Consider the following 21,979-nt stretch of genomic DNA (forward strand, 5'->3'; position numbering starts at 1 on the left):
TGCTAGGTCCTGAAGATGAATCTTATTTTGGTTGCCATTTAGATGTATCCTGAATGTGTTGTACACTGTGGTGGAGACGATGAGAACGCCGACAGAAGATGAGGTGGAGGAGGAGAGGGAGATCAGAGAGGCATTTCTCACCGACATCAGTAAGTGTACAATACCACAGCTACAGACAGGTCCGTTACTGACAGAGGACTAGGGAGATCAGAGAGGCATTTCTCACTGATATCAGTAGGTGTACAATACCACAGCTTCAGACAGGTCCGTTACTGACAGAGGACTAGGGAGATCAGAGAGGCATTTCTCACCGACATCAGTAGGTGTACAATACCACAGCTTCAGACAGGTCCGTTACTGACAGAGGACTAGGGAGATCAGAGAGGCATTTCTCACTGATATCAGTAGGTGCACAATGCCATAGCTTCAGACAGGCCCCTTAATGACAGAGGACTAGGGAGATCAGAGAGGCATTTCTCACTGACATCAGTAGGTGCACAATGCCATAGCTACAGACAGGCCCCTTACTAACAGAGGACTAGGGAGATCAGAGAGGCATTTCTCACTGATATCAGTAGGTGCACAATGCCATAGCTTCAGACAGGCCCCTTAATGACAGAGGACTAGGGAGATCAGAGAGGCATTTCTCACCGACATCAGTAGGTGTACAATACCACAGCTTCAGACAGGCCCCTTACTGACAGAGGACTAGGGAGATCAGAGAGGCATTTCTCACTGACATCAGTAGGTGCACAATGCCATAGCTACAGACAGGCCCCTTACTAACAGAGGACTAGGGAGATCAGAGAGGCATTTCTCACTGATATCAGTAGGTGCACAATGCCATAGCTTCAGACAGGCCCCTTAATGACAGACGACTAGGGAGATCAGAGAGGCATTTCTCACTGACATCAGTAGGTGTACAATACCACAGCTACAGACAGGTCCGTTACTGACAGAGGACTAGGGAGATCAGAGAAGCATTTCTCACCGACATCAGTAGGTGTACAATACCACAGCTTCAGACAGGCCCCTTACTGACAGAGGACTAGGGAGATCAGAGAGGCATTTCTCACTGACATCAGTAGGTGCACAATGCCATAGCTTCAGACAGGCCCCTTAATGACAGAGGACTAGGGAGATCAGAGAGGCATTTCTCACTGATATCAGTAGGTGTACAATACCACAGCTACAGACAGGTCCGTAACTGACAGAGGACTAGGGAGATCAGAGAGGCATTTCTCACTGACATCAGTAGGTGTACAATACCACAGCTACAGACAGGTCCGTTACTGACAGAGGACTAGGGAGATCAGAGAGGCATTTCTCACCGACATCAGTAGGTGTACAATACCACAGCTTCAGACAGGCCCCTTACTGACCGAGGACCAGGGAGATCAGAGAGGCATTTCTCACTGACATCAGTAGGTGCACAATGCCATAGCTACAGACAGGTCCGTTACTGACAGAGGACTAGGGAGATCAGAGAGGCATTTCTCACTGATATCAGTAGGTGCACAATGCCATAGCTTCAGACAGGCCCCTTAATGACAGAGGACTAGGGAGATCAGAGAGGCATTTCTCACTGATATCAGTAGGTGTACAATACCACAGCTACAGACAGGTCCGTTACTGACAGAGGACTAGGGAGATCAGAGAGGCATTTCTCACCGACATCAGTAGGTGTACAATACCACAGCTACAGACAGGTCCGTTACTGACAGAGGACTAGGGAGATCAGAGAGGCATTTCTCACCGACATCAGTAGGTGTACAATACCACAGCTACAGACAGGTCCGTTACTGACAGAGGACTAGGGAGATCAGAGAGGCATTTCTCACCGACATCAGTAGGTGTACAATACCATTGCTACAGACAGGCCCCTTACTGACAGAAGACTAGGGAGATCAGAGAGGCATTTCTCACTGACATCAGTAGGTGTACAATGCCATAGCTACAGACAGGCCCCTTAATGACAGAGGACTAGGGAGATCAGAGAGGCATTTTTCACTGACATCAGTAGGTGCACAATGCCATAGCTACAGACAGGTCCGTTACTGACAGAGGACTAGGGAGATCAGAGAGGCATTTCTCACCGACATCAGTAGGTGCACAATGCCATAGCTACAGACAGGTCCGTTACTGACAGAGGACTAGGGAGATCAGAGAGGCATTTCTCGCTGAGGTCAGTAGTTGCACAATAATGTACAGTAAACTATGGTTTTAACGAACACAAAGGGACCCATTACTTTTAGTTTATTATAGCCATATTTTGTTTCGACTCCCAGGCATCTTGGATCAAGTCACGTGACCACATCATGTTTCTCGATAAATAACAAAAGGTTCCAGTGTCCATATTATTCATCATACATAATATACTCAACCAGGGGTCCGGAAACCGTCATCAGCACCGGACATGTCCGATTGGGAATCTCAAATGTCCGGTTTAAAATATTGCTTACCGGACATTCTTAAATTTTGAACGGACGTGATCAACAGTTAGGACTGAGCAGTTTCTGTCTGCAGTTGTAACACAATGAAGATTATCTACACTGACAAGCTTTGTTTGTTTTGATTGCTGTAAATACATCGTACCTACATGATAGTCCAATCGGTCAATCACTGTAATCGGCAATAAACTGAGTTGACACTGATTAATCGAGGATTAATTACTGAGAAACATCTTGTTAATTTGAGTGAAAGGTGTTTACAACTGTACATAAATACCTTGCATCATCCATCATTATCCTCACAATGCTATGATACGTAACCTCAGATAAGAAGCAAAAGCGTGACGACAGCCAGTCGACCGATGCAGATCAGTCGAGCGGATCTGCCAAACCCTCAAAGTCTGGACGATCATTTTGTAAGTCATGGCTAACGACTTTCACTTGGTTGACATACAATGAGGATTTGCAGATTTTATTGTTTTCAGTAGCTAGTCGTATATTGAATCTTGATTGACCGCCATTTTGCTTTCTGTGACGATCGATATCACACTCCGTCGCAGTGGTGACTCAGCATAACACCACTGCCACAGGCTAATTTGCATATCACGTAAACAAACGCGCTTTTTCAGAAATCAGTATAGAACAGACTAATGCAAGTATTTGGGGGCGCTTCACATATTGTTTTGCATAACTATATAGATATGCTACTACAACTGCGACAGTGAGTTGCATGACAATATATATTTATGCATCAAAGTGACCTTGTCGTTAGCTCTCCGTTGGGCTTCGATGACAGCACGTGGAGCCGTACAACCAATGTAAACATAGGATAACTACGCTAAAACAAGTAGATTTTTACGTATTTGCATACTTTCTCAATGAAAGTTAACCATTCTTTGACATTTGTTTATGAAAATGTGTAGACTTGTCAAACATGAAACGGATGAAAAGCATATGCAATATCTTGAATGGACTGTGAAAGATGTGACGAATCGTCGCTGGCCTGTGGCAGAGGTATTTAGTATTTGTGATTATATTATCTGTCTTGTTTTTAAATAATCTTTAGTTTAAAAAAAAACTTTTCCCGTGAGGTCACGTGATAACCAAATATGGGATAATAGTCTAGATCCAAATGTTACAACGCGTACACTTGAGCAGTCTCATGAATATTAATTAGACCGTTCACTACGTTAACAGATCGTTAATATAACAGAAACAAACGTACGTTTTCCATATATATCTAAAATGATATTATTTGTTATTAATTGTCCGGTGAATTAAACAATTTAAATTGAAACAATTCATAATTCATCATATTATGAATACGTAACAACTTGTAATGTGTGTGTAAAAAGTCGTACTAAAATACGCTATTTGAAGGGGGCGTGGCCTAAATGCAAATGTCCGATTGGGATTTTAAATTTTCCCGACCCCTGGTTGCATGACAATTTAACGTCCACAGAAACACCATTTGGTGTTTATGGCAACGTTGGCAACAGACAAATGCAGTCAGAGACCATCCTCGGAGTGGCAGGCTACGCGTAACCAATAATTGACAAGACAACTGGATTCGAACAACGCACCTACGAAATCGATTCCAGCCAGCAACAGTGACTGTAAGAAGCATCCCTGGCCTTGGACGATTATCTTCACAAACCGTACATCGTCACCTCAGATGTGCAGGGATTGTCGCCAGAAGACCCGCCAGACGTCCCATTTTGACAGGAAACCACCGTCAAGCACGTCTACAGTGGTGCAGACAGCGTCTACGCTGGACGGCCATGCAGTGGGGACAAGTTCTATTCACTGACAAGTCTCGTTTTCACCGCAGCCACAGGACGGATTCGAGTGTACCAACATGGAGGTGAACATAACATCAATCATTGTGTCATGGAAGAAGATCGGTTCAGGGGCATCAGTGTTATGGTATGGGGTGGGATTACAGCAAGACAGAGGACCCGTTTGATAGTGGTAGAGATCATCAGCCCTGTTGTTCTACTGTTTTTGCGTCGTCATGGCCCAGGCATTACCTTTCAACATGACAACGCCCGGCCTCATATTGCTCGACTTGTTCAGGAATTTCTTCAACAAAACAACGTGAATGTCATCCCCTGGCCGGCCCGCTCCCCTGATCTCTCACCAATCGAGCACATGTGGGATGAGATGGATCAGCGCCTTCGATGTCAACCACATGTTCCACGGACACTCCAGGAACTTCGAAACATGCCCCAGCAGATATGGACAGATATCCCACAGGACTTTGTGCAAAGCCTGGTCCTCTTATGAAATCACACATTTTCTGAAGTCAGTATGGCAAATTAAACCATTTGAACACTTTCTGGAGTCTTTTTCTGTGGCAAACCGAAAGTTGAAATTTGCTTGGTGGTTCAGTCTCAAATTTATCATCAGAGTTGAGAGGGTGGGTGTTTTAAGTGTGTATCATATGACATTTTTCACCTTTCAAGTGTAGAGTTCTCTGAGGTACAAGTCTATAAAACAAACCAGCCTCATCCTTGTTAAACATAAGGCTTGGATTCAGTCAGGTAGGTCGGAAGCTTGGGGTCAACCGCTTGCGAGGTGTGACTGCCATCATAAGTTTATCAATACTGAATTTCCTCACTCTTGTCGTTGCATTTTGTACACAGAATATATCCATTTCAAAGGCTCTGGCTTAATCACTGTGTTACTATTGTTAATTGAGGGTGTAATTTAAGGACAAGGTGTCAGTACTTAATCCAGTAAATCACTTGCCTTCAATTGTTTATTGCCGCATTGAAACACGGTGTGTGGCCGCGTATAAAAGGTACATTGGTGACGTGTGAGAAGCTCAGAGATTAACAGTTTGTTATAAACTTAAACATTATTGTTGACAGAGCACACAGGGGACCACAGAGTGAGTTTGCTATATCTGTTATTTGGTTATAAGCGTGGTTGTTTATATGATAAAATATACAGCAAATGGACGGGGCCAAAAGAACAGTTTGTTATATCCATCAGTTTGTTATAAGTGTGTTCGTTATAACCATAGTTTACTTTGTCTACAGACAGGCCCTTTGTGTACGGAGCACTAGGGAGTCTTTTCTCTCAATTACTGTTTTCATTGTGTTGTGATGTAGGTAGAGCTGTTTAACTTCTATCAGCTAGGTGCAATATTGTCATCGAAGTGTGAACTATTTTAATTGATTTCAGACCAGCCTCTAATTGGTGATGACAGTCTTCCAATTACTCTGTTTGCCATGGTGACAAAGTTCTGCAGTGGGAGTGCCCCCCACTTTCCCATGAAGAAGGTTCTGCTCCTCTTATGGAAAGTTGTGCTGGTAAGGAGGACGACACATGTAATTCAGATTAATGTCAGTATGCATTCTCTTGTAATCATCTCTAAATGTTTGCTTCATTTCATCACTAGGTCTCATTGGGAGGATTAAAGGAATTGCAGGATATCAAGAACCAAGTACGACAGGAGAATGGACTGCCCCCACTACCAGAAGACACGTATGAAGTGTGTAAAAACATGAGGGCCTCTTCTCCCCCTGCATCTGCCGCTGACCTCATTGAACAACAAGTGCCCCGCCGCGGACCTCGGGGTGGCAAACGGGTAGGTACATGCTACTGTATGGTGGTTACTGTTTGGATCTTATTCCTTTACCCCTGGGTTTCCACATGTGGCTATTTGTGATTTCTGCGATGCTGGTAGTTGCAATCCTTTAGTTTCCTGCGGGAGCTTGGAAACACTGTGTGGTTATGCCAGAATCATGTACAGACATAGTGTGTGTGATTGTTTGGCATTTCACTGTAATCTCTGAGCTTTTCAGTACAGATTGGAACCTGTGATTTGTGACATGTGAATAGATTGTTTTCCTATCAAATTATTGTTATTAAACATAATTTCCTGTGATGAATATTCCAGGCAACGTTGTTGCATTTTGTCACCAGACAGCCACGGGAATGTAGATTTGTTACAGTGGTCACCCATCACAGTATCTGTATTGCTGCCAGCTCCGTGGTTGTATGTGTCCTGTGTTTCCTACCACTCCAGCCACAACACACCACTCATGCTGGTGATGTCACACACAACAGGTTCTGTCACCATGTGTAACTCTAGTGTGTGTGTTGTAATCACTTATGGTTGAAGATCACTTTGTTTTTAGTCTGTTTTCAGTCGTACAAATGGGTATCTCTCATACCCTCACGTCTAGTTGCACGTTTAAAAGGAAGCCAGAAGCTGGAATGTAAACATTAAACTTGTTTCAGTCCGGTTGCGCACGCAACTCCCTATGACATGTCACAAATCTCTCAGCGCGCCTCTGAGCTGGTCGCTCGAGAAAGGCTTTCGCGGTAGACTGCTAGTTTGTATTCTGCTAGTACTTAACGTGTGTCTACAGTTGTTGTTCTAATAAAGTAATAATAAATATGTCTTCCCTGTAGACTCCTGGAATGTAATCCTTGGTAATCTATTGTTTGTGTTCAACATGTGTTTCACTGTTTGACTTGATTATACACGTGGCAACATGTTGGGCATTGGTGCCTCGTATCAAAGAAAACTGTCTAAAGTAGACCCTCACAAGTATTGTCCTTCCTGCATCATTAAGGACGGGTTTCAACGTGTTCGTGGGATAAACGTTTTAAAGAATGTGAGCACTTGTCTTCTTTAAACTTTAACTTGTATCTTCGTGCGTTGGCGAAGCGGACTGCTGACCAGCGCTACAAGCAGAGAAGGTCATCAGGTGGATCCTTGGACTCTGCACCCTCCTCATCAGGCCCTCATCAGGCCCTGGGGGTGGCTAGTCGGTCTCAGTTAGAGATCGTAGCCCTCGTCCCCACGGGGACGTGTGACGTTCTCGCAGGGAGTTTCTGGGAGTTCAGCGTCGTAGTGAAGATAATGACAGAACGACGCCCTCGTCCTACTTTCATATCGACCCGGCTTTGATAGCCCAGATAACGGTGGCGGTCCTCGCCTCGACGGCAGCGACCAAGAAGGATTCGACTGCGTCGCAGGTCCATGGACCGTCAACCAGTACACCAGCTCCTTCATCTACGCCTCCACAATCGACATCGACGATGGATTGTGACGATGGATTGGATGTCCTCGCCTAGTCCTGATATGTATCGGGCCAGATTACTACGGCATGTCGCCATGTCGTTGCAGGACACTGTAACGGGCCCCGTGGTCATCGCAGCAGTTGTTTGACGGTCGTACCAACGAAGTTCTGGACAAGTACTCCAGGGAAGCCGAGCGTGACATCATCATTTCGGCTTCAAACAACCTGTTCAGACGGCCACCGGCCTGGGACCTCGATGTCGTTCTGCGCAACCTGTCTAGTCAGTCTTACGAGCCTCTAGATCAGGTCGCGTTCGACTTATGGTCTCAGAAAACGGCTTTCGCTATCGCAGCGAGAGTATCGGAAATGAAGGCCATTGACGTCGGTCGGATTACGTTTGATCAGTGTAACCATGGCAACGTCCAATCCCAGGTGGGAAAGAGCCAGCGGGGGAAGAAGCAAGGACCCTTCCCCCACCGTCACCGTCGTTGCAGTCTCCCCCGGTGACACTGCCTTTAGACGTGCTGCCGGTAGGGGGGAGACTTCATCACTAAGCCCACAAGTGGGCTTTCCTCAACGACCCTTACGTTCAGAACATTTTGACAACAGGCTACGCCCCACGCCTGAGATCGACGCCACCACTGCCGTCATCCCCGACATTCCACACTCCACCAACGGATCGGCTGACGGAGGCCATCGATTCGTTGGTGGAAAAGGCGGTCGTACTTCACCTAGGGACATCGACACCATCGCCGGGGTACTAATCGCCCATCTTTCTAGTACCCAAGAAAAACTCCACAAAGATGCGGCTTATTTTCAATCTCAAAAAGTTCAACGCAACATACCTCCAACAACCCGACACATTTACCATGATATCCCTCAGCTCTCTGCGTCAGATGATATTACCGAACGACTTCCTCGTCTCGATAGACCTTCAGGACGCGTATCTCCATGTACCAATAGCTTCTGAGTTCCAGAAGTACCTCCAATTCGAATACCAAGGTATTCAATATCTGGGGCAGCCCTCCCGTTTGGACTTTCTACGTCCCCGTGCATTTTCACACGGATCATGAAGACGGTCGTTGAATGGCTCGATTGGCAGGCGATCAGGGTCGCCTTCTACCTAGACAACGGGCTCCAAGCTCACCAGTTCACAGAAGCCCTTCAAGTAGAGTTAGCGACCACCCTGAGTCTACTACGGTACCTCGGGTGGATCGTCAACCTTCAAAAGTCGGACTTGGTACCAACTCGGGATCTACAGTACATCGGGATACGCTTCCAGACGGGAGTCAATCTGGTCAAGGTACCACAAGATCGTTTGGACAAGATTGTCAGCAGCGTTCCGAGACTTCTACATGCCCCGGTGTCGGTGCACACGTGGCAGGAAGTCCTCGGTCTGTTGACATGGGCCCAAGACCTGACTCGCTGATGTCATCTTCAACTTCGTCTGCTGCAGAGATTGCTGTACCCCCACCTGGAGTTTCCCAACCTCCTGGTTCTACTTTCGGCGCAGCTACGTTGTCATCTGGAGTGGTGGCTCCAGCCGTCAAACGTTTGCAAAAGCGTCTTTATGAGCGAGCCTCCGTTCATACTACACCTATTCGTAGACGCGTCAATGGATGGCTGGGGTGCGCACTTCGGGGACGACCAAGCGGCCGGGCTGTGGTCGATAGAAGAAAAGGTCCTCCACATCAGCTGCCTCGAGATGGAAGCAGTGATTCAGGCGGTCGAGTTCTGGAAACTTTGACTCCGTCGGAAACGGCTGATGATACAGTCGGACAAATCCACAGTCGTCCACTGCATCAACCAACAGGGTACGACTCGGTCGGCGGCCCTTCTGGACTGGACATTCAGCTTCTACGCCCTTGTCGACGACTTGGACATGGGTGTACGCGCCCGTCGCATCCCGGGGGCCAAGAATGGAGTGGATGATCCATCGGACAGTCTTTCACCTGCTGACAGATCGACTCTGGTTGCCCCAAGTAGATCTCTTCGCAACCCGGTACATCAAACGCCTCCCTCGATTCGTGTCGCCGGTTCCAGAACCACGGGCATGGGACCACGACGCACTAGCGATATCGTGGGAGGGTCTAGACGCTTACACGTTTCCGCCAACAGTGCTTATACTATCGATACTGGAGACAGTTCGTCAAATGGCCAACCTACGTCTGCTTTTGGTCACGCCTTATTGGCCGACCAGAACGTGGTGCCCGAAACCTCTTCAGATCATTGATCCGCCACCGCCATCGAGACGACCTCCTTCTTCATCCTCACACCGACGACTTGCATCCGGGGATAAAGAACTTCCAGCTTCACGCCTGGGTTTGCTTAAGACCTCGTTAATGAAGAAAGGGTATTCGGCTAAAGCGGCAGCGCTTGTCTCGTCGGCACATCGAGTTACGACCACTTTGTCCATTTTTGCCAGGTCTCATGGCTTCAATCCGGCGGTAGCAACCCCACCGCAGGTGGCGGAGTTCCTAGTCTATCTCCGGTCATCTCACGCCGAAGACCTGGGTTCGATTCCCGACATGGGTACAATGTGTGAAGCCCATTTCTGGTGTCCCCCGCCGTGATATTGCTGGATTATTGCTAAAAGCGTTGTAAACCATACTCACTCACTCACTCACTCACTCCAGTCATCTCGACGTCTGAAAGGGTCGACGATCTCGACTTATCTGGCAGCTTTGGCTTCAGTGGTCCCGTCTTCTACGGGCGACAAGCTCACTAAAGTACCGGAGTTGCAGGAGATTCTACGTTCCTACATGGTTGAAGATCAGTCACGTAAATTCCGACTGCCGGCCTGGGACCTCGATGTCGTTCTGCGCAACCTGTCTAGTCAGACTTACGAGCCTCTAGATCAGGTCGCGTTCGACTTATTGTCTCAGAAAACGGCTTTCCTTCTCTCACTGGCTACGGCAGCGAGAGTATCGGAAATACATGCCATTGACATTGGTCGGATAACGTTCGATCAGCATAACCATGGCAACGTCCATCTTGGTCTCAGACGGGATTTTTTAGTGAAAAATCAACTTCCTGGCCAAGATTCGAGAATGTTCCACATTCCTTCCTTGTCTGCCATTATGGCCCCTCATGATCACGCTGATCTCACCCTGTGCCCAGTTCGTGCGCTTCGTATTTACCTGCAGCGATCTGAACAGCAACGACACCATTTTCGACGGCTGTTCATACCGCTCTCAACCAATGCAAAGAAAGAGATTACACGTAATACTCTCTCTGAGCGGTCATTCTCAGAGCTTGCAAGGCGCAAGGACTCGCACCTCCCACCTCCTCTCATCCTCACGAATTTCGAGCCATAGCTTCAACATTAGCACTCCACAGTAATTGTTCGCTGCAAGCTATTATGGAGGGCTGCTTTTGGAGTTCTACGTCAGTGTTTGCTTCGCATTATCTCAGAGATATCTCAACAGAAGATGTTGAAGGACTCAAACAGTTTGGTCCACTCGTGGTGGCACAACAGATCTCCCAGAAAAGACAGTGAATTTGTGCTTTATTCACTATGGACTTTTTGCTCGACACTTCATGCCAGATAACAGGTTACAATAAAAACTGTTGGTGAATGTACGCATTCTTATGGTTTTTTGTTGTGTGCAGTACTTTGGCTTTTTTATTATGGTTCTTCGGTGTATGTATCGTCTTCCCATACTTTATAGTACTGCTCGTATTTTTTAGTTACCTTGTATACTATAGTAATCAGGAAGTGACCTCTTTCACGTCGAATGTACCAAGTTCTATTGTCACTACAGGGGCGAGGAACTTGGTACATTCGACGTGAAAGAGGTCACTTCCTGATTACTTTCCCGACCCTCCTTCCAGTGTTCCGTCGAATTCTACCCATTTGTACGACTGAAAACAGACTAAAACATGGGTTTTTCAGATTAAAAACGATGTTTTATTGGTCTGTTTTCAGTCGTACGTTCCCACCCAGCCATCCCCACAGGGAAGTAATCCAGTCCAGTCCTGCTTGATGGCTTATTCTTCGAGATTTGTGACATGTCATAGGGAGGTGCGTGCGCAACCGGACGGAAACAAGTTTAATGTTTACATTCCAGCTTCTGGCTTCCTTTTAAACGTGCAACTAGACGTGAGGGTATGAGAGATACCCATTTGTACGACTGAAAACAGACCAATAAAACATCGTTTTTAATCTGAAAAACCCATATTGTGGAACTTAAACGTAAAATTTAAATCCTTGTTGGGATGTCATTGCTTTACTGGTAGTTAGTTATGTGTTTGTCATGCTTTCACGTTATCTTTCTCTGTCCCCCTGTGCTTCACCCTTCTGTCTGTCCACCTGTCTGTCCACCTGTCTGTCACCACCCCTCACCTTGCCCTCACCCATTAACAGATGATATTAGAAAGATTTATTTCCCTTTTTTCAGATATTGTTCTTTGAAATTTAACTCTTTATCAGTAGAAGCAGTCTTTTTAATAAATTCCGTAGTGTTATTACCGGTAATATCTTCACTGATCATAGTGTCTCTTTCCAGAGATAAAATTTATTTAAATGAAGATAACTAGCTAACATTGATTATTACATTGTATAAAAAACAGTGCTATTGTATACCAAATCAAATCCAAAGAAAGAATATTTTTAATTTCCATGTACAGAATCAAAGAACAGTTTTATTAATAATGAGGTTAAATCATAGGATTTGATATGCAATGTATCGTTATCAATCAATAACACTGAAGATTTTGTCTGAGGAACTTGTTATCTTCACCATGTGCACAAAGACGATACAGTCTTTTCAGTATATTTGACATGAATTAGCAAACATTTGTATCATGTGTCTACTACTAAACTCAGATTTGTAGTAACTGTACTTGTGTGTTTGTCCAATTATTAAAAACGCTATAAAGTTTTACGATTGATTAGCTCAGCTTGTATATGGGCTTACCAGGTCATTAATGATAATGTACACAATCGATTATGTCATTCTTGTTTATATTTATGTGTTTTGTCATTCAAAATAATTTATCCATGTGAAAAAATGAGTTTTTTTCCTGTTCAAGCTTAGATTTAAGAAGTTGTTGTTTGTGGTTATTTATGGAATGTGGCATCAATCAGAATGTTTTCTTTGTGAATGAGTGAACAATGAACTGAGCTAAGTTACCTCAGTTATTGGGAGACAAATGGACAGGTTACTTTCACATTTGCTGTTATATAACTACAATACCAGTCCACCTTTTCTCTGATAACATGTCAGCCATTAACCTGTACCAAACACACAAGTAGGATGAAGGTCTACCAGGCCCCATCACTGTCTGGTCTGGGATGCTTGGGTTAGGGCCATTACAGAGATAGGAATTGGCACTAGTCCTGTAGTTGTGGTATCACCAGGACTAGTAGAAATTATCCAATTTTAAGGGGTTTTCTATCGCTGCAGAATAATCACAACAGATTCACAGCCACATATATGAGATTATCGAGTGACAACATGTCGTGTGATTTGTTGACAAATGTGTAGCTGGGTGAATGTCCCAGACCAAGACATGCTCGTAGGAGATTCCTGGTTGGCCTGAGAGTTTGGCTCAGCCTTGCTTTCTAACTTCTCTCTGCCATTTCTGCTTCCTCTATCTGCGCCTGTGTGGACTTGCCACGATACGCTACAATGTTAGAGTTTGGTCAAACAGAGCAGTCTAGATGACCCCTTTGAGAATGGAGCTGAACGTGATGATGATCTGATGAGAGAGATTGACCCAATGAAGAATGGGAGTGACGAGGAGTTGCCTCCCACCCCACCCAGACCCTCCACACCCACTGTGACACAGAGGTCATTGCCATGGAAACCAAAAGTCAGGTCAGTTACTGTCTTCTTTAAAGAGAAGCATCATCATCATAATGAACACAGATCTTGTTCTAGAAATCTGTCATGAAAGTAGGTTGTGTATTTTAAGTGCCTTAAATGCTTAAATATGCTTCATGGGTCACCTTTCTAGTTTTAAGATTGGTGTTATCTGTGCATGTTTTGTGATCTACCTACAGATTGCTGTGTAGAATCTAGTAGTGGTTGAGAGCTATTCTGTTCGTAGCCATGGCAGCTGGTAAGTTTTATGACAGAAATGAAACTGCAGTACTGGGTTCTGGAATAGTGTAGGTATTTGATGTTATGATTGAGGTGACAATGTGTTGCAGGTTGAAGGACTTGGAGATGTTTCTCGAGCACACCCGGGGCAAGTTTGTGGGGTTCCAGGTGAAGAACGACCACTCCTCCCTGGCGGGTCTGCCACAACCCATACACGAAGGCGTAAAGGTCCTCAAACAGGTACATGCAACACTCTTACTGTTAGTGTTAAATGACTTGTCCGTGTGACTGTTAGTGTTAAATAACTAGTCTCTATGTGACTGTTAGTGTTAACTGACTTGTCTCTATGTGACTGTTAGTGTTAAATGACATGTCTGTGTGACTGTTAGTGTTAAATGACTAGTCTCTATGTGACTGTTAGTGTTAAATGACTTGTCTCTATGTGACTGTTTGTGTTAAATGACTTGTCTCTATGTGACTGTTAGTGTTAAATGACTTGTCTCTATGTGACTGTTAGTGTTAAATAACTAGTCTCTATGTGTCTGTTAGTGTTAAATAACTAGTCTCTATGTGACTGTCAGTGTTAAATGACTTGTCTCTATGTGACTGTTTGTGTTAAATGACTTGTCTCTATGTGACTGTTATTGTTAAATGACTTGTCTCTATGTGACTGTAAGTGTTAAATGACTAGTCTCTATGTGACTGTTAGTGTTAAATAACTAGTCTCTATGTGACTGTTAGTGTTAAATGACTAGTCTCTATGTGACTGTCAGTGTTAAATGACTTGTCTCTATGTGACTGTTAGTGTTAAATAACTAGTCTCTATGTGACTGTTAGTGTTAAATAACTAGTCTCTATGTGACTGTTAGTGTTAAATGACTTGTCTCTATGTGACTGTGAGTGTTAAATGACTTGTCTCTATGTGACTGTAAGTGTCAAATTACCAGTCTCTATGTGACTGTTAGTGTTAAATGACTAGTATCTATGTGACTGTAAGTGTTAAATAACTAGTCTCTATGTGACTGTTAGTGTTAAATAACTAGTCTCTATGTGACTGTTAGTGTTAAATGACTAGTCTCTATGTGACTGTTAGTTTTAAATAACTAGTCTCTATGTGACTGTTAGTGTTAAATAACTAGTCTCTATGTGACTGTTAGTGTTAAATGACTTGTCTCTATGTGACTGTTAGTGTTAAATGACTTGTCTCTATGTGACTGTGATTTGTTTAAAGAATGCTTTGTGGAATGTATTCCTTTCCTTGTTCTTGCAGCATTTGTATATATCTTTATCTGAAATCCAAATCAAACGTGAAGAGGAGATTGCCAAAAACCCTTTGTCAAAGGTATGTCATTACAATAGCAACAATCCTTCCATGATTCAACTTGCAAGAGGTATGTCCCCTGGCAGCATTGATCATCACTCTTGTTTACTGTGTGCACTGTATTTGTAAATGTAGATATTTCAATGTTTGAGCTTAAACTGTTATGCAGGTGTATCACCTGAACGTTTTGTTTAAAGGAATCAGATAGAATTTCAAGGAGCCAAGGCATAATGTAGGGAGGCAAAAGTTAATAGTTGCATTAACAGTAACTTGGAAGGGAAACTTTACGATTCTCTGCCATAATATGTATTTTTAGAGAGATTGACGACATCTAAAGCGTACTATATTTTTAACTCGTATCACAATTTCATTCTTGACCAGAATTGCGAAAGTCACTTTTGGACAATATGCCAACATGCAATTGACACAAATACAGTCAAGTCCCGTTAATCCGACATGGTTGGTTGCATATTATTATGTTGGATTAACGAGTATGTCGAATAAATGAAATTAAGTTGTATCAGCGTTCATGATCGCAAATCGTACAGCTTCACAATAGATACAGCTACAAACACGTTAAAATAAAAAAAATCATATTGTTATGTTACATTGTTTGCAGAATAAGTTTTCTAATCATGCAAACTCTAAAGCTTAACACAAAACTACAGTTAGGGCTGTATGACTGATTCAAAATATTATGAAAAGCATAGTCTGGAATGGAAGTCGCCAGTTTGAAACTAGTGCCACAATGCTCAAGAAAGCTGCTTTTTTAGTAGCTAATGTCGACTTCATGTTAGTAATTTCATTGGTCGGTCTAAGTTCGCGAAAGGTCGTTCTGACGTGACCTGTAATGGGATGTCGTCAGCGGTAGAGAGAACTTGTATCTGATTTTAAAAACACGGGGCTGTGTACTCGCAGACAGATGACCACGGAGTACGCTGAAAACTGTGTCGGATTAACCAGTCTGATTAATGAGTGATTTTGGAAAAGTGTTGCAAATAAGGTGTGTCAGAGTCGGAGTGCGAGACTGTCGGATTAAGGGGCCTAAATAGCACTGATTGAATCAGTTCCCATCATTAGTGTCGGATAAAGCTGATTGTCGGATTAATGAGTCTTGACTGTATATCAGTCGCAAAATACATGGTGACCAAATTTGTTTTGCAAAATTGAGGCCTTTGTTTTATCAGGATAGATGAAGATGACATTGATCAACCAGTAGTCAAACATGTCCTATACAAGTTGGTCTGTTTCAGCCGGAGTCTGAGGTGTCATCAGGAGGTGCTGAGATCTTATATCAAGCTATGCTGCCTAATCTTCCTCAGTACATGGTGAGTGCCTGTCTGTTCATGTGCTGTCAGCATCTAATTTCCATCATGTGTGTCTTATTGGAAGAATTTGAGATGGTCTACTGACCTACTGACCATGTTATTCATGTCCCCAGATAGCCCTTTTGAAGTTACTGCTTGCTGCAGCTCCCACATCGAAGGCCAAGACAGAGTCAATCAACATCCTGGCTGATGTGTTGCCAGAGGAGATGCCGTGAGTAGTGTAGCCTGAGTCGTGCTGGAGAAGCCACCCTGGACACATCGTGCTGAAAGTCAGTGTTGTTCTAATGTATTGTGATGGTGGGATTATTACACAGTGATACCTGGTTGGCCAGGTGAAACATTTTGGGTTTCACAGTTGTGTAACAGGGCCCAGGTGGCTCGGTAATGTAAGACTGTGTCCTGGTGTGAGCCATCATCCTGTGATCACGGGTAGAGATTTGCCCTGATTATGATCCTTGATTTGTCAGTGCAACACCAATTCTCAAGAAATAAACGATGATTGGGAGTTGTTTATCGTACAAGAAAACACTGCAGGGATATCAAACCATAAGAATTGCAGGTACAAGTGTATAATTTTCCCTGCAGTGTTTTATTTTACGATAAACCCTGGCCATGAGTCGTTTATTTCTTATATGAAATATCAACATTATCTACAGCCTCTTTAAGGATGATGATAAAGTGCAAGCTTAAGAAATATTTTACCCATATTTTAATAGGGATGACTCCGTCAATAGATTCTGACTGCGGCAATGATGGAAAAGTCCATTTTATGCAAAGGTGGATATTTCTTGCATATTCTCACCACCCTCACGTTGATTACCTGTACCTTTTCTCCCAAAACTGATTGTCATATCTCTGAATGCGACTGTTAGGCCATCATGTTTGTCTGCGTTGCCCAGCTACATCTAAGGGGAACAACTCACTAGACACTCCCCTCTCAAAAATAACGTTGTCCAAAATAAGACGACATCGAGTTGCGACCGCATGTTTGAATCTCCAGAAATGACATCATGATAGAAATTGTTTTTATCGTGAAATAAACCACACTTCGTTCTTCATTGTTCTTTACAATTTATCGTGTAGCTATCTTATACTTGTGGGTATTGACAGGCTGTGATGTAACTGAACTACTGTTCAAAGTGGTGTAAAACTCAAACCATTTCCTCATTACTGATAAACTGATTATTTTGGGGTTTTTTTACCAAAATTCATCTGATTCTTTGACGAACCACTAGTGACAGGGTAATACTATTAGCAGGGTCTCACATTTCCACTCTTTTGCATTGGTTATCACAATTTAAGTGATATGTGTACATGGTGTACTGTGGAGGTGATTCTTGCCTATTAGCACTGAGTATGTGAAGGGGTCTAACTGATGGCTGGTGCAGTAGGTATGTTGAGTGCTGGTGCTGTGTTGCAGGACTACAGTGCTGCAGTCCATGAAGCTGGGTATTGATGTGAATCGACACAAGGAAATCATAGTCAAGGCCATCTCAGGTCTTCTTCTTTTGCTGCTGAAACACTTCAAACTCAACCATGTGTATCAGGTAAGTTGGTCCACACATTAATACCCACTGCTCATTATTTTAGAATGGAACTTCTCCCTGACTTATGGACCTGCAATATCATGTATATTGCCAGTATACAATATCTGCAAATCATAAAACTATTTTGTCATGTATATTTGCTATTTCAGCATCTGCTATAATGTCTTGTATAGCCAGCTATTCTCATCATCAACAATGTCGTGTATATCCAGCTATTCTCATCATCAACTATGTCGTGTATATCCAGCTATTCTCATCATCAACTATGTCTTGTATATCCAGCTATTCCCATCATCAACTATGTCTTGTATATCCAGCTATTCCCATCATCAACTATGTCGTGTATATCCAGCTATTCCCATCATCAACTATGTCTTGTATATCCAGCTATTCCCATCATCAACTAGGTCGTGTATATCCAGCTATTCCCATCATCAACTATGTCTTGTATATCCAACTATTCCCATCATCAACTATGTCATGTATATCCAGCTATTCCCATCATCAACTATGTCTTGTATATCTAGCTATTCCCATCATCAACTATGTCGTGTATATCCAGCTATTCCCATCATCAACTATGTCATGTATATCCAGCTATTCCTATCATCAACTATGTCTTGTATATCCAGCTATTCCCATCATCAACTATGTCTTGTATATCCAGCTATTCCCATCATCAACTATGTCGTGTATATCCAGCTATTCTCATCATCAACTATGTCGTGTATATCCAGCTATTCTCATCATCAACTATGTCTTGTATATCCAGCTATTCCCATCATCAACTATGTCTTGTATATCTAGCTATTCCTATCATCAACTATGTCTTGTATATCCAGCTATTCCCATCATCAACTATGTCGTGTATATCCAGCTATTCTCATCATCAACTATGTCGTGTATATCCAGCTATTCTCATCATCAACTATGTCTTGTATATCCAGCTATTCCCATCACCAACTATGTCGTGTGTATCCAGCTATTCTCATCATCAACTATGTCGTGTATATCCAGCTATTCTCATCATCAACTATGTCGTGTGTATCCAGCTATTCTCATCATCAACTAGGTCTTGTATATCCAGCTATTCTCATCATCAACTGTCATGTATATCCAGCTATTCCCATCATCAACTATGTCTTGTATATATACAGCTATTCCCATCATCAACTATGTCTGGTATATCCAGCTATTCTCATCATCAACTATGTCTTGGATATCCATCTATTCCCATCATCAACTATGTCTTGTATATCCAGCTATTCTCATCATCAGTTTTAGTATCTGTTTTATCTGCATATAGCTTTACATCAAGTGAATGGGTCTTGTTTTGTTTCAGTTTGAGTTCATGAGTCAGCACCTGGTGTTTGCCAACTGTATTCCTCTTGTTCTGAAGTTCTTTAACCAGAACATCCTGTCTTATGTCAGTGCCAAAAACAGGTATGTCAAGCACTGGTCCAAGTGTTTCATTTTCAGTCCAACTATTGTCTCAAACAGTTCAGAGTGGGGGCATAAATAACATGGTGCTATAAGTAAGGCTTGGACGGGTAACACGGGTACTCGGGTCGGGTGGGTCCTGATTAAGACCCGGGTACCCACAGGACTACCTGGACCTGATATATTGTTTAATGACAAAAATTATCTTAAACTCTATGGTTACAATGTAAGTCACTAATGTTCCCATTTCTTTCTGACAATGCACCCATTCCTTCTGACTTTTATATGTATGAATAAAGATAAAATGTCATGCAGTAAACTTCAGTGTATTCATAACTAGATCGTTTTACACGTGTATCTAAATACATTTTGCCACGGCTAAGGTCAGACTTTTTCAAATCCAACAGTTTGTACCTATCTTCAAATATCTGCAGACGGTACCTTGGTAGGGTCAGGTAATAGGGTGGTGGTAGGTAAATTTGGACTTGTCCCAGCCCTAGCTACAAGAGCAACAATGTGTGTTGGAACCATGTATATATGATTATATGAAACTGTTATTTTTTACTTATCCTGCATTACTCCTTAATGCATTCACTGCTTACTTACGACAACTAGAAGGACAGCGCTGCGAAGGTCCTGGGTGAAGAAATAAAGTTGTTCTCAAGTCCCAATCAGTGGCCTTCCGTCGCTGTTCTGTGACCTTGATGTCACCTAAGGTCATCTTCACATCACTGCTTGTCGCAGCACAGCTAGGACGTGTCCCAGCGGAGCTCTCCTTTTGGATTAATTTTAGACCTTCAGTTTTCGTCTACAATCCTAAAATTGATCTGCGATGGGTGATGTATTCTTTTCATATTACTTTCACCACGTTGTGTAGTTTTATGTGAATTAATTAGGCGTGAAAAGACTCTTGTCTTTTTTCCCGCCACAATATTGTTGTTCGCCGCCATTTTGAATTGTGTTACAATCGTTTGCCTGCCAATGTAGTCATATTGTTTACAATTCTCAGCTATGTATGTATAACATATTCTTATGTTCTTAAATATTACTAGCTTTGGCGTAACAGTGAGTTGCGTATACTCAAATTATTGTATACTTTTTCAACTCGTTAAAAATATGGTTGCCGATAGATTAATATCAAACTACGGCTTTCTTCCAGCCCCGCTTCATCAACAATTCTTTTATTGCGTGCGTATGTTTATGCGATTAAATAGTTTTTTGTTGGTCTTTTTGGTTTACATTGAGTTGCGTATATGTACTATTGTATACTCTTGCAACTCGTAGTTTTACCGATAGATTATTGTTCAATTCTATGGCATTCTTCCAGTACCGCCTCATCAACAATGGCGTAATTGTGTAACTTATGATTGAGCGTGGTACTAATTGTCGTGGGAAAAATCTTACAAAGATTATCATCCACGTTGTTAGGTCTGTACGCAGATGTGCTCTCCAAACCCTAAATGAAAATATAAATACCCTTGGTTTAGATTGGGTTGCGCATACAAACATATTGTATACCCTTGCAACTCATAATTTTGCCGATAGATTATTGTTCAATTCTTGGGCACTCTTCCAGTATCGTCTCATCAACAAGGGTTTAATTGCGTAACATACCTTTGAGCGTTGTACTAATTGTCGTGGAAAAAAACTTACAAAGATTATCATCCACGTTGGTTGGTTTGCGCACAGATGTGCACTCCAATCTCTTAATGTAAATAGCCTTGGTTTACATTGAATTGCGTATATAAAAATATTGTATACCCTTGCAATTCGTATTTTTGCCGATAGATTATTGTTCAATTCTACGGCATTCTTCCAGTACCATTTCTTCAATGGTTTAATTGCGTAACTTATGTTTGCTTGGTGTACATATTGTCGTGGAATAATCGCCCAAAGCTCTTTATCCACGGTCCTAGGCATGCACGTAGATGTGCTCGCCAAAATTCAAAATGTAATTTTTGTGTAAATCTCTAATCCAACGTGTTTACTATATAAAAGCAGGTTACTCACAATCATATTTTGCAGTTATTCCGTCGTGAGACGAGATGAATGTCACTATCGCAGAATAGCGAATGACATGGTTCGGTTCTTACCACCCAACCGTTATTATCGGCAGGTATTATGACGCCTGTGACTGCAGAAGTACACCATCCACTGAAATCAACAATACCGGACACTTCCAGATATGTTAATCTGTGACGTCTAGTGGATCGGCTGTGACTAAAGTTCATAGTTCAGCACATCCCGGATGTAGAAACATACTGGCTAATACTTTATCACGTCCAGACAGGGTGGCTCCCACCGAGTGGAAATTTCTCACAGAAGCATTCCAGTTACTGCTTCAGGAATTCAGGAAACCAAACATTGACTTGTTTATTACTTGCCTAGGCCACCAACTCATGACGTATATCTCCCCGTTACCGGATCCGCAGACTTGGGCGGTGGACGAGTTCAGTATCACTTGGGAAGGGCAAAAAAAAAAAACTTTCACTTTTCTGCCACCACTTTTACTTCCCAAGGTGATACAGGGGATCAAGGAGACAAGGCATCTCGATCTCTCCTTTGGTCGCACCCTGGTAACCGGCGAGAGGGTAGTTCGTCAAGCTCGGAAAAATCTAGCCGAAGACGATTCACTACCCCTCTCACAGTGGTCCAACCTACTCATCCACCCTCATAGCAAATTGCCTCACCCAACGTCATCACGCATGGTTCGTCTTTAAAAGGCGTTTAAGTGCAAAGGGTTATTTCGACACAGGCAGAAAAGCTATAGCTTTAGTTCATCTTGGTTCATCTTAGTTCAAACACTT

At 43.0% G+C, this 21,979-nt stretch overlaps 1 protein-coding gene across 3 annotated transcripts in view; it reads left to right on the plus strand.

The window, feature by feature from the left end:
- Nucleotides 1-21,979, plus strand: part of LOC124117091 (striatin-interacting protein 1 homolog) — a 50,251-nt gene that overhangs the window by 15,030 nt on the left and 13,242 nt on the right. For 2 of the 3 annotated variants that reach the window (XM_046478805.1, XM_046478807.1), the window contains exons 6-15: nucleotides 43-149; nucleotides 5,640-5,767; nucleotides 5,857-6,045; nucleotides 13,130-13,311; nucleotides 13,647-13,776; nucleotides 14,807-14,878; nucleotides 16,111-16,185; nucleotides 16,299-16,396; nucleotides 17,606-17,732; nucleotides 19,075-19,175. In XM_046478805.1, the coding sequence (XP_046334761.1) occupies nucleotides 43-149; nucleotides 5,640-5,767; nucleotides 5,857-6,045; nucleotides 13,130-13,311; nucleotides 13,647-13,776; nucleotides 14,807-14,878; nucleotides 16,111-16,185; nucleotides 16,299-16,396; nucleotides 17,606-17,732; nucleotides 19,075-19,175 (1,209 nt within the window). The remainder of the gene's footprint in view (nucleotides 1-42; nucleotides 150-5,639; nucleotides 5,768-5,856; nucleotides 6,046-13,129; nucleotides 13,312-13,646; nucleotides 13,777-14,806; nucleotides 14,879-16,110; nucleotides 16,186-16,298; nucleotides 16,397-17,605; nucleotides 17,733-19,074; nucleotides 19,176-21,979) is intronic. The other variant, XM_046478806.1, reaches the window with a different exon arrangement.

This window comes from Haliotis rufescens, unplaced genomic scaffold, assembly GCF_023055435.1.
Source record: "Haliotis rufescens isolate VD_foot unplaced genomic scaffold, xgHalRufe1.0.p SCAF_22, whole genome shotgun sequence".
Lineage (NCBI taxonomy): Eukaryota > Metazoa > Mollusca > Gastropoda > Lepetellida > Haliotidae > Haliotis > Haliotis rufescens.